This window comes from Notothenia rossii (assembly GCF_949606895.1).
Source record: "Notothenia rossii genome assembly, chromosome: 3".
NCBI lineage: Eukaryota > Metazoa > Chordata > Actinopteri > Perciformes > Nototheniidae > Notothenia > Notothenia rossii.
The window spans coordinates 38754852-38770279 of record NC_136901.1 but is presented as its reverse complement, the minus strand read 5'-3'; the positions used below and the strand labels follow the sequence as shown (position 1 = coordinate 38770279).

Below are 15428 nucleotides of genomic sequence, written 5' to 3'. Positions count from 1 at the left end.
TACATTCATGAACCAAACTACTTACAATTTTGACAGTTTTCTTAAGATAAATTTGATTGTATTGTATTGATTTCAATTTTCAACATAATCTCTTTTCATATTTAAATTGTATTATATGTTTGGTAAATCTAATCTATATTACATACAACACTATATGACGCTATACTGATATACACCTGAACATCAGCAGGAGAGGACTCTTTAAAGTAGAGACACTACATACTGATATACACCTGAACATCAGAGGACTCTTTAAAGTAGAGACACTACATACTGATATACACCTGAACATCAGCAGGAGAGGACTCTTTAAAGTAGAGACACTACATACTGATATACACCTGAACATCAGCAGGAGAGGACTCTTTAAAGTAGAGACACTACATACTGATATACACCTGAACATCAGCAGGAGAGGACTCTTTAAAGTAGAGACACTACATACTGATATGCACCTGAACATCAGCAGGAGAGGACTCTTTAAAGTAGAGACACTCCATACTGATATACACCTGAACATCAGCAGGAGAGGACTCTTTAAAGTAGAGACACTAAATACTGATATACACCTGAACATCAGGAGGAGAGGACTCTTTAAAGTAGAGACACTACATACTGATATACACCTGAACATCAGCAGGAGAGAACTCTTTAAAGTAGAGACACTACATACTGATATACACCTGAACATCAGCAGGAGAGGACTCTTTAAAGTAGAGACACTACACACTGATATACACCTGAACATCAGCAGGAGAGGACTCTTTAAAGTAGAGACACTACATACTGATATACACCTGAACATCAGCAGGAGAGGACTCTTTAAAGTAGAGACACTACATACTGATATACACCTGAACATCAGCAGGAGAGGACTCTTTAAAGTAGAGACACTACATACTGATATACACCTGAACATCAGTAGGAGAGGACTCTTTAAAGTAGAGACACTACATACTGATATAAACCTGAACATCATCAGGAGAGGACTCTTTAAAGAAGAGACACTACATAGTGATATACACCTGAACATCAGCAGGAGAGGACTCTTTAAAGAAACACTACATAGTGATATACACCTCAACATCATAGGACTCTTTAAAGTAGAGACACTACACACTGATATACACCTGAACATCAGCAGGAGAGGACTCTTTAAAGAAACACTACAGTGATATACACCTGAACATCATAGGACTCTTTAAAGTAGAGACACTACACACTGATATACACCTGAACATCAGCAGGAGAGGACTCTTTAAAGTAGAGACACTACATATTGATATACACCTGAACATCAGCAGGAGAGGACTCTTTAAAGAAACACTACAGTGATATACACCTGAACATCATAGGACTCTTTAAAGTAGAGACACTACACACTGATATACACCTGAACATCAGCAGGAGAGGACTCTTTAAAGTAGAGACACTACATACTGATATACACCTGAACATCAGCAGGAGAGGACTCTTTAAAGAAACACTACATAGTGATATACACCTCAACATCATAGGACTCTTTAAAGTAGAGACACTACACACTGATATACACCTGAACATCAGCAGGAGAGGACTCTTTAAAGAAACACTACAGTGATATACACCTGAACATCATAGGACTCTTTAAAGTAGAGACACTACACACTGATATACACCTGAACATCAGCAGGAGAGGACTCTTTAAAGTAGAGACACTACATACTGATATACACCTGAACATCAGCAGGAGAGGACTCTTTAAAGAAACACTACAGTGATATACACCTGAACATCATAGGACTCTTTAAAGTAGAGACACTACACACTGATATACACCTGAACATCAGCAGGAGAGAACTCTTTAAAGTAGAGACACTACATACTGATATACACCTGAACATCAGCAGGAGAGGACTCTTTAAAGTAGAGACACTAAATACTGATATACACCTGAACATCAGCAGGAGAGGACTCTTTAAAGTAGAGACACCACATACTGATATACACCTGAACATCAGCAGGAGAGGACTCTTTAAAGTAGAGACACTACATACTGATATACACCTGAACATCATCAGGAGAGGACTCTTTAAAGAAGAGACACTACATAGTGATATACACCTGAACATCAGCAGGAGAGGACTCTTTAAAGAAGAGACACTACATAGTGATATACACCTGAACATCAGCAGGAGAGGACTCTTTAAAGAAACACTACATAGTGATATACACCTCAACATCATAGGACTCTTTAAAGTAGAGACACTACACACTGATATACACCTGAACATCAGCAGGAGAGGACTCTTTAAAGAAACACTACAGTGATATACACCTGAACATCATAGGACTCTTTAAAGTAGAGACACTACACACTGATATACACCTGAACATCAGCAGGAGAGGACTCTTTAAAGTAGAGACACTACATACTGATATACACCTGAACATCAGCAGGAGAGGACTCTTTAAAGAAACACTACATAGTGATATACACCTCAACATCATAGGACTCTTTAAAGTAGAGACACTACACACTGATATACACCTGAACATCAGCAGGAGAGGACTCTTTAAAGAAACACTACAGTGATATACACCTGAACATCATAGGACTCTTTAAAGTAGAGACACTACACACTGATATACACCTGAACATCAGCAGGAGAGGACTCTTTAAAGTAGAGACACTACATACTGATATACACCTGAACATCAGCAGGAGAGGACTCTTTAAAGAAACACTACAGTGATATACACCTGAACATCATAGGACTCTTTAAAGTAGAGACACTACACACTGATATACACCTGAACATCAGCAGGAGAGGACTCTTTAAAGTAGAGACACTACATACTGATATACACCTGAACATCAGCAGGAGAGGACTCTTTAAATTGGAGACACTACATACTGATATACACCTGAACATCAGCAGGAGAGGACTCTTTAAAGTAGAGACACTACATACTGATATACACCTGAACATCAGCAGGAGAGGGCTCTTTAAAGTAGAGATACTACATACTGATATACACCTGAACATCAGCAGGAGAGGACTCTTTAAAGTAGAGACACTACATACTGATATACACCTGAACATCAGCAGGACAGGACTCTTTAAAGTAGAGACACTCCATACTGATATACACCTGAACATCAGCAGGAGAGGACTCTTTAAAGTAGAGACACTACATACTGATATACACCTGAACATCAGCTGGAGAGGACTCTTTAAAGAAACACTACATAGTGATATACACCTGAACATCAGCAGGAGAGGACTCTTTAAAGTAGAGACACTACATACTGATATACACCTGAACATCATAGGACTCTTTAAAGTAGAGACACTACACACTGATATACACCTGAACATCAGCAGGAGAGGACTCTTTAAAGTAGAGATACTACATACTGATATACGCCTGAACATCAGCAGGAGAGGACTCTTTAAAGTCGAGATACTCCATACTGATATACACCTGAATATCAGCAGGAGAGGACTCTTTAAAGTAGAGACACTACATACTGATATACACCTGAACATCAGCGGGAGAGGACTCTTTAAAGTAGAGACACTACACACTGATATACACCTGAACATCAGCAGGAGAGGACTCTTTAAAGTAGAGACACTACATACTGATATACACCTGAACATCAGCAGGAGAGGACTCTTTAAAGTAGAGACACTACACACTGATATACACCTGAACATCAGCAGGAGAGGACTCTTTAAAGTAGAGACACTACATACTGATATACACCTGAACATCAGCAGGAGAGGACTCTTTAAATTGGAGACACTACATACTGATATACACCTGAACATCAGCAGGAGAGGACTCTTTAAAGTAGAGACACTACATACTGATATACACCTGAACATCAGCAGGAGAGGACTCTTTAAAGTAGAGACACTCCATACTGATATACACCTGAACATCAGCAGGAGAGGACTCTTTAAAGTAGAGACACTCCATACTGATATACACCTGAACATCAGCAGGAGAGGACTCTTTAAAGTAGAGACACTACATACTGATATACACCTGAACATCAGCTGGAGAGGACTCTTTAAAGAAACACTACATAGTGATATACACCTGAACATCAGCAGGAGAGGACTCTTTAAAGTAGAGACACTACATACTGATATACACCTGAACATCATAGGACTCTTTAAAGTAGAGACACTACACACTGATATACACCTGAACATCAGCAGGAGAGGACTCTTTAAAGTAGAGATACTACATACTGATATACGCCTGAACATCAGCAGGAGAGGACTCTTTAAAGTCGAGATACTCCATACTGATATACACCTGAATATCAGCAGGAGAGGACTCTTTAAAGTAGAGACACTACATACTGATATACACCTGAACATCAACGGGAGAGGACTCTTTAAAGTAGAGACACTACACACTGATATACACCTGAACATCAGCAGGAGAGGACTCTTTAAAGTAGAGACACTACATACTGATATACACCTGAACATCAGCAGGAGAGGACTCTTTAAAGTAGAAACACTACACACTGATATACACCTGAACATCAGCAGGAGAGGACTCTTTAAAAGTAGAGACACTACATACTGATATACACCTGAACATCAGCGGGAGAGGACTCTTTAAAGTAGAGACACTACATACTGATATACACCTGAACATCAGCAGGAGAGTACTCTTTAAAGTAGAGACACTACATACTGATATACACCTGAACATCAGCAGGAGAGGACTCTTTAAAGAAGAGACACTACATAGTGATATACACCTGAACATCAGCAGGAGAGGACTCTTTAAAGAAACACTACATAGTGATATACACCTCAACATCATAGGACTCTTTAAAGTAGAGACACTACACACTGATATACACCTGAACATCAGCAGGAGAGGACTCTTTAAAGAAACACTACAGTGATATACACCTGAACATCATAGGACTCTTTAAAGTAGAGACACTACACACTGATATACACCTGAACATCAGCAGGAGAGGACTCTTTAAAGTAGAGACACTACATACTGATATACACCTGAACATCAGCAGGAGAGGACTCTTTAAATTGGAGACACTACATACTGATATACACCTGAACATCAGCAGGAGAGGACTCTTTAAAGTAGAGACACTACATACTGATATACACCTGAACATCAGCAGGAGAGGACTCTTTAAAGTAGAGATACTACATACTGATATACACCTGAACATCAGCAGGAGAGGACTCTTTAAAGTAGAGACACTACATACTGATATACACCTGAACATCAGCAGGAGAGGACTCTTTAAAGTAGAGACACTCCATACTGATATACACCTGAACATCAGCAGGAGAGGACCCTTTAAAGTAGAGACACTACATACTGATATACACCTGAACATCAGCTGGAGAGGACTCTTTAAAGAAACACTACATAGTGATATACACCTGAACATCAGCAGGAGAGGACTCTTTAAAGTAGAGACACTACATACTGATATACACCTGAACATAATAGGACTCTTTAAAGTAGAGACACTACACACTGATATACACCTGAACATCAGCAGGAGAGGACTCTTTAAAGTAGAGATACTACATACTGATATACACCTGAACATCAGCAGGAGAGGACTCTTTAAAGTCGAGATACTCCATACTGATATACACCTGAATATCAGCAGGAGAGGACTCTTTAAAGTAGAGACACTACATACTGATATACACCTGAACATCAGCGGGAGAGGACTCTTTAAAGTAGAGACACTACACACTGATATACACCTGAACATCAGCAGGAGAGGACTCTTTAAAGTAGAGACACTACACACTGATATACACCTGAACATCAGCAGGAGAGGACTCTTTAAAGTAGAGACACTACATACTGATATACACCTGAACATAATAGGACTCTTTAAAGTAGAGACACTACACACTGATATACACCTGAACATCAGCAGGAGAGGACTCTTTAAAGTAGAGATACTACATACTGATATACACCTGAACATCAGCAGGAGAGGACTCTTTAAAGTCGAGATACTCCATACTGATATACACCTGAATATCAGCAGGAGAGGACTCTTTAAAGTAGAGACACTACATACTGATATACACCTGAACATCAGCGGGAGAGGACTCTTTAAAGTAGAGACACTACACACTGATATACACCTGAACATCAGCAGGAGAGGACTCTTTAAAGTAGAGACACTACACACTGATATACACCTGAACATCAGCAGGAGAGGACTCTTTAAAAGTAGAGACACTACATACTGATATACACCTGAACATCAGCGGGAGAGGACTCTTTAAAGTAGAGACACTACATACTGATATACACCTGAACATCAGCAGGAGAGTACTCTTTAAAGTAGAGACACTACATACTGATATACACCTGAACATCAGCAGGAGAGGACTCTTTAAAGAAGAGACACTACATACTGATATACACCTGAACATCAGCAGGAGAGGACTCTTTAAAGTAGACACCACATACTGATATACAGCTAAACATCAGCTGGAGAGGACTCTTTAAAGAAGAGACACTACATACTGATATGAACCTGAAAATAATTAAAAAAATGTAAAAGACACAGAATACACTTTTCGACATCCTAAAAAATGAAAATAACTTAGGTTTTAGAAAACATGCATTTTATTTCATAATTCATATTCACTGGTAATAAAAATTGCATTCCTTTCCACTCCAACATTACCGTTCATCGTTCTTAACATTCAACAGTTATATTTTCTTAATCCTTAATTTTATGTTTTTTTTTTTCTAAGGCAGTTCAGCCAATAACAGCCTTTTTTTAAGTTTATAAATACATACAAAATGGAAAAGTTCTGACTGTAAACAGCAAAAGTGCGACGTCGCAAGGCCTTAACGGTAACTTTGTCCTTTAAAATACTTTTTCATAGCGTATAAACTCAGCGGCCTCAATCATTGCCATCACATTATATCCAGAAATGTTTTTTACACTATTTTTTTGGGAGAATCTGGCTCTGAAGAAGAAACACAGATCAGGTTTTGTAAAAGAACGATACAGAAGAACAACAGACGAATATATAAACAGTCACAAGAAAAACAAAATCATTACATGGCTGATTACGTGGTTTGAGGTTAGACATTGAAGATGGAGCATTTTTCTTAAAATAGGTATCCCTGATGTTTAATCAATTGTATCAGATTACCCTGGAAGTTAGGTTTAGCATGTTAAATTACACTCAAGTAGCTTAAAATGCTTCCACATTCACCAGCTCACTAGGAAAAATACATAAGTGACATTATAAATATTGCAAACAGCACATTCACAACTCTTCCCAGTGCTCTTCAGAACAAAAGGAACACCAGTAAATCCTCTCACGGCTACTTCTTCTTCTTCTTCTTCTTTTTAAAGTGCTTTCACAGGGACGGGGAAGATCTGAAACCACAACGACTTCCTGCTTCAGTCTCGAGCTCATTATGGTTAGTAGATCAAAGACTGACCCGCCAAATCTGCCCTCCCTTCTTGTAGTCTTTCAGTGCGAGTGTTTAGCGACATGTGCACGACTCGGCCACCATGTCCTCCAGCTCCTTGTACTCCACAATCTTCTTCTCCACAACCAACACGCTAATGGGCATGTACTTAAAAGGCACGCAGGATAAAGGCGGTAAATCCCCCACGCCCTGGTCGTTGATGATGGTCTGGATGATGGCGTGTCTCGGGGACTGGAAGCCGTACGTCAGTAACCTCGGGCAGTTTCCCTGGCAGAAACGCGGGTTGTACACCGGCGGCGCGATATAGTTCCTCCAACCGAGCTCATCGAAGGAGAGGCGGAACGAGTGCAGCTTGCAGTGGTTCTTCGGCATGCTGGTTTTACGTTTCTCGTTGGGGAAGTCGGCGGAGGACGAAGGGGTGTTGGAGAAAGACGAGGAGGACGTTGGGGAGTTCTTCAGGACATCCACTGATGTGTCTGAAGACGGGAGTTCTTTGGATCGTCGTTGGCGGCTGAAAGAAGGATGAGAGTGATGCAGTCGCTTCATGACTTCTTCACCTTTTGCCTCAAACAGGTAATCCCTCACATCCCGCTCCTGCTCCAGGTACAAAAGAAGAGCCGGGACATCCAGCTGAAGGGCCCCTCGCCATCTTTTCCCCCCTCGAAGACTCAGCCACCACGACGAGTACCTGCCGTCTTCCTTCCAAGGCTCGGTGCACCAGTACCGGGCGGTGAGGGTGAGGTGACCCCCGGTGCCATTTTGTTTCCTCTGCTGCAGGTGAGCGGTGATGTCGGTTTCAGACCATCTTTCGTGGGGTTCCAGGGTCACAACGCTCTCTTTGCCCAGCGAGGTGATCTGAGCCTTGCAGCGGGGAGGCTCAGAGGCCCGGGGAGAGGAGGAGGAAGAGGAGGAGGAGGAGGGAGAGGAAGAGCGGAGGTGGATGAACGAGGCTCTGATCAGCTGCTCCGAGGGAAGAGTGTCGAGGTTGTACTGGACTGTAAATCTGTAGTGGTAATCTGAAGGAGAGAACGAAACAACATATGAGGACATCAGAGAGTCTACACATATTCAGTCTCACCTATTTAGACTGCATCTTTGCTCAGAAATAAATAAGAATCTCAGTACTTGTGGGTTATCTGTTGCCACTTTTTAATAGTGGGTAGCTGGCTCTGCCACATGAACTTTTTCATTTCTCAAAATAACACAACATTAATCCTAGGGGTTAGGGTTATTTAGAGCAGTGGTTCCCAACCTGGGGGGGCATGCCAGCCTTGGGGGGGCACCAAAGATCGCAGGGGGGGCGCCAGGCCTAAGATGATTTGAGGCCAAATATCATATTTAGACATTTTTTTTTTATTACATATAATTGTAAAGCAATACATGATTGTCACTAAAAGCCTTGTCTCTACATTACAATAAAATATAAAAAATAATTGATTAATTAATTTTAATAAAAATTAAGTTGGTATTAAAGGCATAAAAAGACAGAAATGTATAATTCTTTCTTTAATAGAAATGTTTCTTCTGCCTGTAAAGTGTCCAAACCAGGCTTTTCTGGATAAGCGCATTTTTAAAACATAGTCATTGTCCATGCCATTTTCAATTGGATTATTTGTCACAGTTGCTCCGATCAGATCGGTCTCCTCCATTTTGTAGATTATTTACAATTTTTGAATCCACATAAACACATCGGCAACATCCGGCTTACTTTGAGCATGTGTTTAAAACAGTTCAATCCCTTTGTGAATTGTTTCCACTTCCATTGTTTTCCGTCCTTTAATTTCTTCATATAGCGGGAATCCAAATGAATTAATCCTGAGTCCAATAACCATCAAAGTCACTCCAATAGCGCTCCTTAATTACGCTTTCATCCTCCTTTAACAAAATACTTAACATTCATCCAGTTTGTGACAGTAGTTGTAGCATTTTTGTTTCTTCATGGTTGAAGGCAATTATTGTAAGTCACTTTGGATAAATGTTTCAGCTAGAGCTATAGCTTTCAGAGAAAGTCCGTACTGAAGTAAGATGGGTTGAAGATATTTAATAAACAAAATCAAAACGCACAATAACTTAGGGGGACAAAAACGGTCAACAGAAAAAATGTCATTACAAGCTCAACCGACATGAAACAGGTGAGCTAAATACACAAACCACACCCATGTGACGATTGCCGGATGTGCTCAACAAATACAAATAAAAGTTTCGTAAACAAATAATAATACAAATAATAAGCTCAGGCTAAGTAGCATTTTGGCTCCTACACTAGTCCCTGCAGTAACTCACCTCTGGAGGCCGGCAGGTAGTGCACCGAGGACGCGGAGGGTCTCAGGAGTCGCACCGTGTTGGAGCCGAACTTCCGGTGCTGTTTGGGCCTGCCGTCCGGTTCTGCAGCGCTTTGGTAGAGACTCAACATGAACTGCAGGTTCTGGTCCGCTTTCTGCTCGTGCGTCAGCGGCCGGTGGTGCGCGCCTTTGTGCCTCGAGGAGCTCTGTTGACTCCGCCGGTTTCTCTTCGGTGTGCGGCGATGGGAGGCCATGTTCTTTCCGGCCAACACCCCGGTGCAGGTGGAGTACAAGAGGAAGATAAAACAGGACAGGACGCACACACCGGTCGCCTTCATTTTGGGATAAATATATAAAAAACCTCTGGTTCTACTAGTGAGCTCCACCAAAAGAGGCTAAAGTTGGCAACTTTTCTGATTTAAAGGCTCGCCTGGCCTCGGGCCGCTTTAGACATGACTATCAACTTCCTGAAATTGACGGCGAACCCAATTAACCCGTCTGGTGTGCGCGAGACGCCGAAAGTAGCGTATGGGAGTCACGTGACCTGTGCGTGAAGGCGCGTAAGATAAGCAAGATGGCGACTTGTGCTTTTTTTTTTTAAAGAACATAATGAACATCATATTTTTTGTATAACAAAGTCCACATCAGAACTACACATATAAAGTAATGACATAAAGTAAATAAAAAAAACTACAGTAATATTTCAGATTCAATAATTGTTAAATACACCATTCGTTTTGATTGTCTTCTTATTCATAATGTTTTTAAAAGTGCTACTATATTGTTTTAGTTCAAAATTAGGGTTGGAGTCAGCCCATCTCTTTCTATGAATATGAAATATCCCCAAAAATGTAACTAAATGTACAAAAAAACCAACATCAGTAAGTATGAAGAATTGTATCTAGCAAACTTTTTGGGTGATTCATTTATCACACAGAATATTTAATATAAATTCACATACTTGTTCTCTACATTTTACCATATACTTTCTTATTATTAAACAATTAAGTTTTCACATACATATGTAGTGACTTATTCTTTAGTGCAACCATTCTCTTTTTTAAATATCTATATATTGTGCCATTATTATTAAGTGTTATGTTTCTATGGATGACTTAATATTCAATATGATATTGTGTAAATGTGTTGCTTTACTTGCATCTAAAGTTTTATAACACAGAGTTTTAAGTCGTCCACCACAGTTGAACAAGCAAAAAAATAATTAATAAACTATATCAGCTAAGCAACTTGTTCCATTTTGTTTTGCTAAGTATAAAAAAAATGAATTTAGCTATATACTATCAGGCATTAGCTAAACACATACAAACTTATTTTAGTCACTTAATATATAAGGTCAAGATAAACAAAGTTTACATTTTGGATATCAAAGAAAAAACACAACATTTGATAAGTTTGACACGGTTTTCAGTTTGACCTGTCGTGAGTGAGAGGTGAACATATCTCTCTATGGTGCCATCAGGTGGTAGACAAGTACTCTACATTTCACTCAAAGGGGCCTGTATTAAAATGTGCTGAGCTGATAATACACAATATGAATGTGAGTATTTTAGACTTTGTTATTTGTACTTTTACTTAAGATACGGATCTGAACACTCTTACTTTCCATCTCAGTCTGGGGTAAAAATACATGTGGTTTGCATTGTTTTTGTTTCCTCCCAGACTATATGTGCTGCCTCTGGTTGCAGTCGGTTTGATATAATGTTTGTTTTGTTTTTGTATAGTTTGAGAGCTTTGGGATCTTCTGACATCCTGTTTCTGTAGAAGAAATACAAGAAGAAAGCAGCACTCACCACAAACCCAAATATTACAGTTTCTAAGAACACAAAATAGTTTAAAAGGAAGAAAAAAGGTGGCCTGATCAGACCGAAACAAACGGCTCGTGGTCGGGATGAGGAGTGAGATGTCTGGGCATGTTTGCATCTTTGATTCTCTTCATCTTCTCTCCTTTACTTGTTCTTTCTCTCCACACACACACACGCACGCACGCGCACGCACGCGCATGCATGCACACACACGCACACACGCACGCACACACACACACACACACACACACACACCCACACACACACACACACACACATGTTGTCACTCCTCGTTCACACACACGCATTCAGTTAAGTGGGCACTGCAGCGTGGGGACATTCCACAACAGTGATTATCTCCGATCCCGATCATTTCAGTCTGCAGAGAGAGTGTGGGAAAGATTTAGAAACTATGGGGGGAAACAATGCATGGCTATAAGGGCTTCAGTCAGGCAGAAAAATGTTTGATTACATAAATAACTTTGTCAAAAACAGGCAGAAAACAAAAGTTTGACTTCAAACCCAAGAAGTTTTTGCATTCTTTTCATTCGCCTTATGGTGAAAAAAGACCCTGTTAGTCACTTTGATGAATTAGTATTGCACAAACAATGATAAAGTATATCAAAGATAATGACTCGGAATCAAAGAAATATTGACACTGCAAAATAATGGATCGGCATCTCAAAAATAATGACTTAGTATTGCAAAATAATGATTTAAAATAGCAAAATAATGACTTAGTATTGCAAAATATATTCTCAAATGATGTGAAACTTATTTTGCGATACTAAGTCATTATTTTGAGAAAGCTCTTGATTTAGAAATGCTGAGTCATCTTCTTTCTCATTATTATTTTAATCACGCAGACGTGAGCATGCATATATCCAACAGCTATATGAGGAGGCTTGATTAAAAACAGAAACATACTTTTTTGGGTTTAATACTTTAATTGTTATACAGCAATGTCTGTTGCATGTTTTAAATGTATTTTATTTACTTGTTTAAAATGAAATGTGTTTTAGGTTGACTTTTAAAATCTGTCCAGGGACTACAGATGAAAAATAGCCTATTGGCTAACTCTGGCACATTTACAGAAATGTTCATTAATGTGCGCTGTCCCTGTTAAATAAATGAATAAATAAATAAATAAAAACAAATATACAATCTGCTCCATTAGGGACTGCTTGTTAACTGTTTTTTTGAGTATGTCTTAATATGGTGGTGAGACATGCTGACTGGTACGACTGGTAAGAGTTTAGAAATGTGTGGGATGTGATATCAAATGTTGGTTTTGGCCCGCAGTAGTATGTTCTGTACTTGTTCACTGTGTGCATGAATGGCGGCTTTGACAAAATGTGCGTTCAGCTAAAAATAAAGAAAATTCATTTTGACTGGAGCAATACCACATTGTCAAAATGCTAGATTTCCTGCAGGATTTAGTAGCAATGCACCAATGTGAGGGAGTATATCTATCAATAGTTGAAATATTCAAGTATCAAAATTAAACTTGAATGCAGTGCCTGACAGTAATGAAGAAGTAGGCCTACTCTGTTACAAGTCAAAAATCATGCATTCAATTAGGTAAAAGTACAATCACTAGCAACAAAGTAGTGGCGTAAATAAGACAACATTTGTGTCTGTAATCTATTGAAGTAGAAGCATAAAGTAGCAAAGAGTGGAAATACTCAAGTGAAGTAGGAATACTTAATAATTGTACAGTATTTATGACTTTCACCCATTCCTGTTACATTCAATGTAAGTAAAGGATGGAGCCAAGATAATATTTTTACTGTGGAATTAAAAAAATGTCAGTAAAGATATTTAATAATTGCTGTCATATTTATGTGATAGCTTTCTAAATACTTTTTTTAACTGAATTGATAATACTTTTTCCAGGGGTTGGTGGCAAAGTGGCGGGTTTCATGTTTCAAACGAGCCACTTACTTCTGTTTCTGTTATTTTGTTGTAGTCGCCTGCCTGGTGTTATTACAATACAGCGGTTGTTGCTTGAAGCCCCTCTCCCCTGATTCCTGATTGGACACAGCAAGTCAGAGCCTCTCTGCTATTGGTTGAACTCTCTGCCAATCACTTCGCTCGATTACCAAAGCTTCAAGCTGCGTCAAGCTAGCATACGTAACCGAAAGTGTGTGATTTAGATTTAAAAATAAAACCATTATTACGTACTTATTAACTTTTTAGATGCATAAGTAGACTTGAAGAATCTGTATGTTATTATGTAAACACCCGTGACCACACAGTTTTCTACAATGTTAGACTTATTTTATTTTATAAATACTGTGACGGATACAAAATTAAATTCCGTTTCCTTCCGCCTTGACCGGAAGTAGCATACGACATAACAATGCTAACTCCAACTAGCTTGACACTAGTTTAAAACTTTTGCTCCCTCCCCCTCTTCTTTCACTCACTCCCTCCTCATTCATCCATCCACTCCTTGTTGTTGTTAGAGCCGGGATGGAGAAGCCGAGGCACCGCTACCGGCTCCGCTGAGGACTGAAGACAGACAGAGAGATAACCGGAGAGAAATACCGGGATAACCGGAGAGAGAGAAATGGAGACCGTGGAGCAGCTCGTGTCGTTCCTCCACATTCAGGTCCAGTTGAGCGGGGGCGCGCCTTGGGGGTTCACGCTGAAAGGAGGGCTCGAGCACGGAGAGCCACTCATCATCACAAAAGTAAGCTGACCATAATTATATGTGTGAAAATCTGAGTTAAATTAGATAAAAGTGCAGCAAAAGTGTCCAGAATGCACACAAAGTGGTTTTATTGTCACGCTGTTACATTTTGCATGGCAATTCCACAATATATAAGTTTGTATTTACACTTTTGGGTTCATATTTGCATTGTATTTCACTCATTTTGAGTTGACCATGATAATATGTGTGAAACTCTGAGATAAAAGTGCCCCAAAAGTGTTCCTAATGTACTAAAAGTGGGTTTATTTTCACTGTGTTGCATTTTATAGGGCAATTTCGTAACATTTATGTATATACTTACACTTTTGGGTTCATATTTCCATTGTGTTTCACTCATTTTGACTGTAGTACTTCAGTACATGTACTAAGTTACTTCACACCACTGAAGTTGACAATGACAAGATGTGTGAAAATCTGAGTTACATGATAAGTGCAGCAAAAGTCTTCCCAATGCACACAAAGTGGGTTTATTTGCACTGTGTTACATTTTGCATTGTGATTTCACAATATTTGTGTATATATTTACACTTTTGGGTTCATATTTGCATTGTATTTCACTAATTTTGAGTTGACCATGACAATATATGTGTGAAAATCTGAATTACATGACCTAAAAGTGCCCCAAAAGTCTTCATAATGCACAAAAAGTGGGTTTTTTTCCCCACTGTGTTACATTTTGGACGGCAATTTCAAAATATTTAAGTATATATTTACACTTTTGGCTTCATATTCTCATCATATTTCACTTATAGTTCTTGAGTAGATGTACTTAGTTACTTCACACCATGACAAGATGTGGGAAAATCTCAATTACATAAGCTAAAGCTGCCTCAAAAGTCTTCTCTCTTTTGTATGGTCATTTCCCAATATTTCTTTATATATTTCCACGTTTGGGTTTATATTTTCCCGTATCTCACTTATTTTGAGTTCACAATGATAACATACGTTGGAAAATCTGAATTACGTACATGAGCTAAAAGTGCCTCAACAAGTATTCTTAAAATGCATTGCCAGTGAGTTCATTCTCCCTACGTTTTACATGTTGATTTTTCACAATATTTACGTATATATTTACACTTTTGGGTTCACATTTGCATTGTATATCCCTCATGTTGACTGGAGGAGTTTTAT

The 15428-nt window shown here is 39.2% G+C and overlaps 2 protein-coding genes and 1 long non-coding RNA gene across 3 annotated transcripts in view; 1 reads left to right on the top strand and 2 right to left on the bottom strand.

Moving 5' to 3' along the window:
• Window positions 1–6708: 6708 nt before the first annotated feature.
• Window positions 6709–10291, bottom strand: bmp15 (bone morphogenetic protein 15). The gene is made up of 2 exons (XM_079672201.1): window positions 9760–10291; window positions 6709–8492 (listed from the first exon to the last, which is right to left on the bottom strand). The coding sequence occupies exons 1-2, from the start codon at window positions 10094–10096 to the stop codon at window positions 7531–7533; spliced, it is 1299 nt and encodes a 432-aa protein (XP_079528327.1). The 5' UTR covers window positions 10097–10291; the 3' UTR covers window positions 6709–7530.
• Window positions 10292–10352: 61 nt separating this feature from the next.
• Window positions 10353–14134, bottom strand: LOC307033690. The gene is made up of 3 exons (XR_013806613.1): window positions 14011–14134; window positions 13526–13611; window positions 10353–11960 (listed from the first exon to the last, which is right to left on the bottom strand). It is a non-coding gene; the product is annotated as an uncharacterized lncRNA (long non-coding RNA).
• The window catches only part of shroom4 (shroom family member 4), an 80544-nt gene continuing 78750 nt past the window's right edge, over window positions 13635–15428 (top strand). Inside the window, exons 1-2 of the mRNA XM_079672177.1 lie at window positions 13635–13724; window positions 14050–14276. Of these exons, the coding sequence (XP_079528303.1) occupies window positions 14154–14276 (123 nt within the window). The 5' untranslated portion in view covers window positions 13635–13724; window positions 14050–14153. The remainder of the gene's footprint in view (window positions 13725–14049; window positions 14277–15428) is intronic.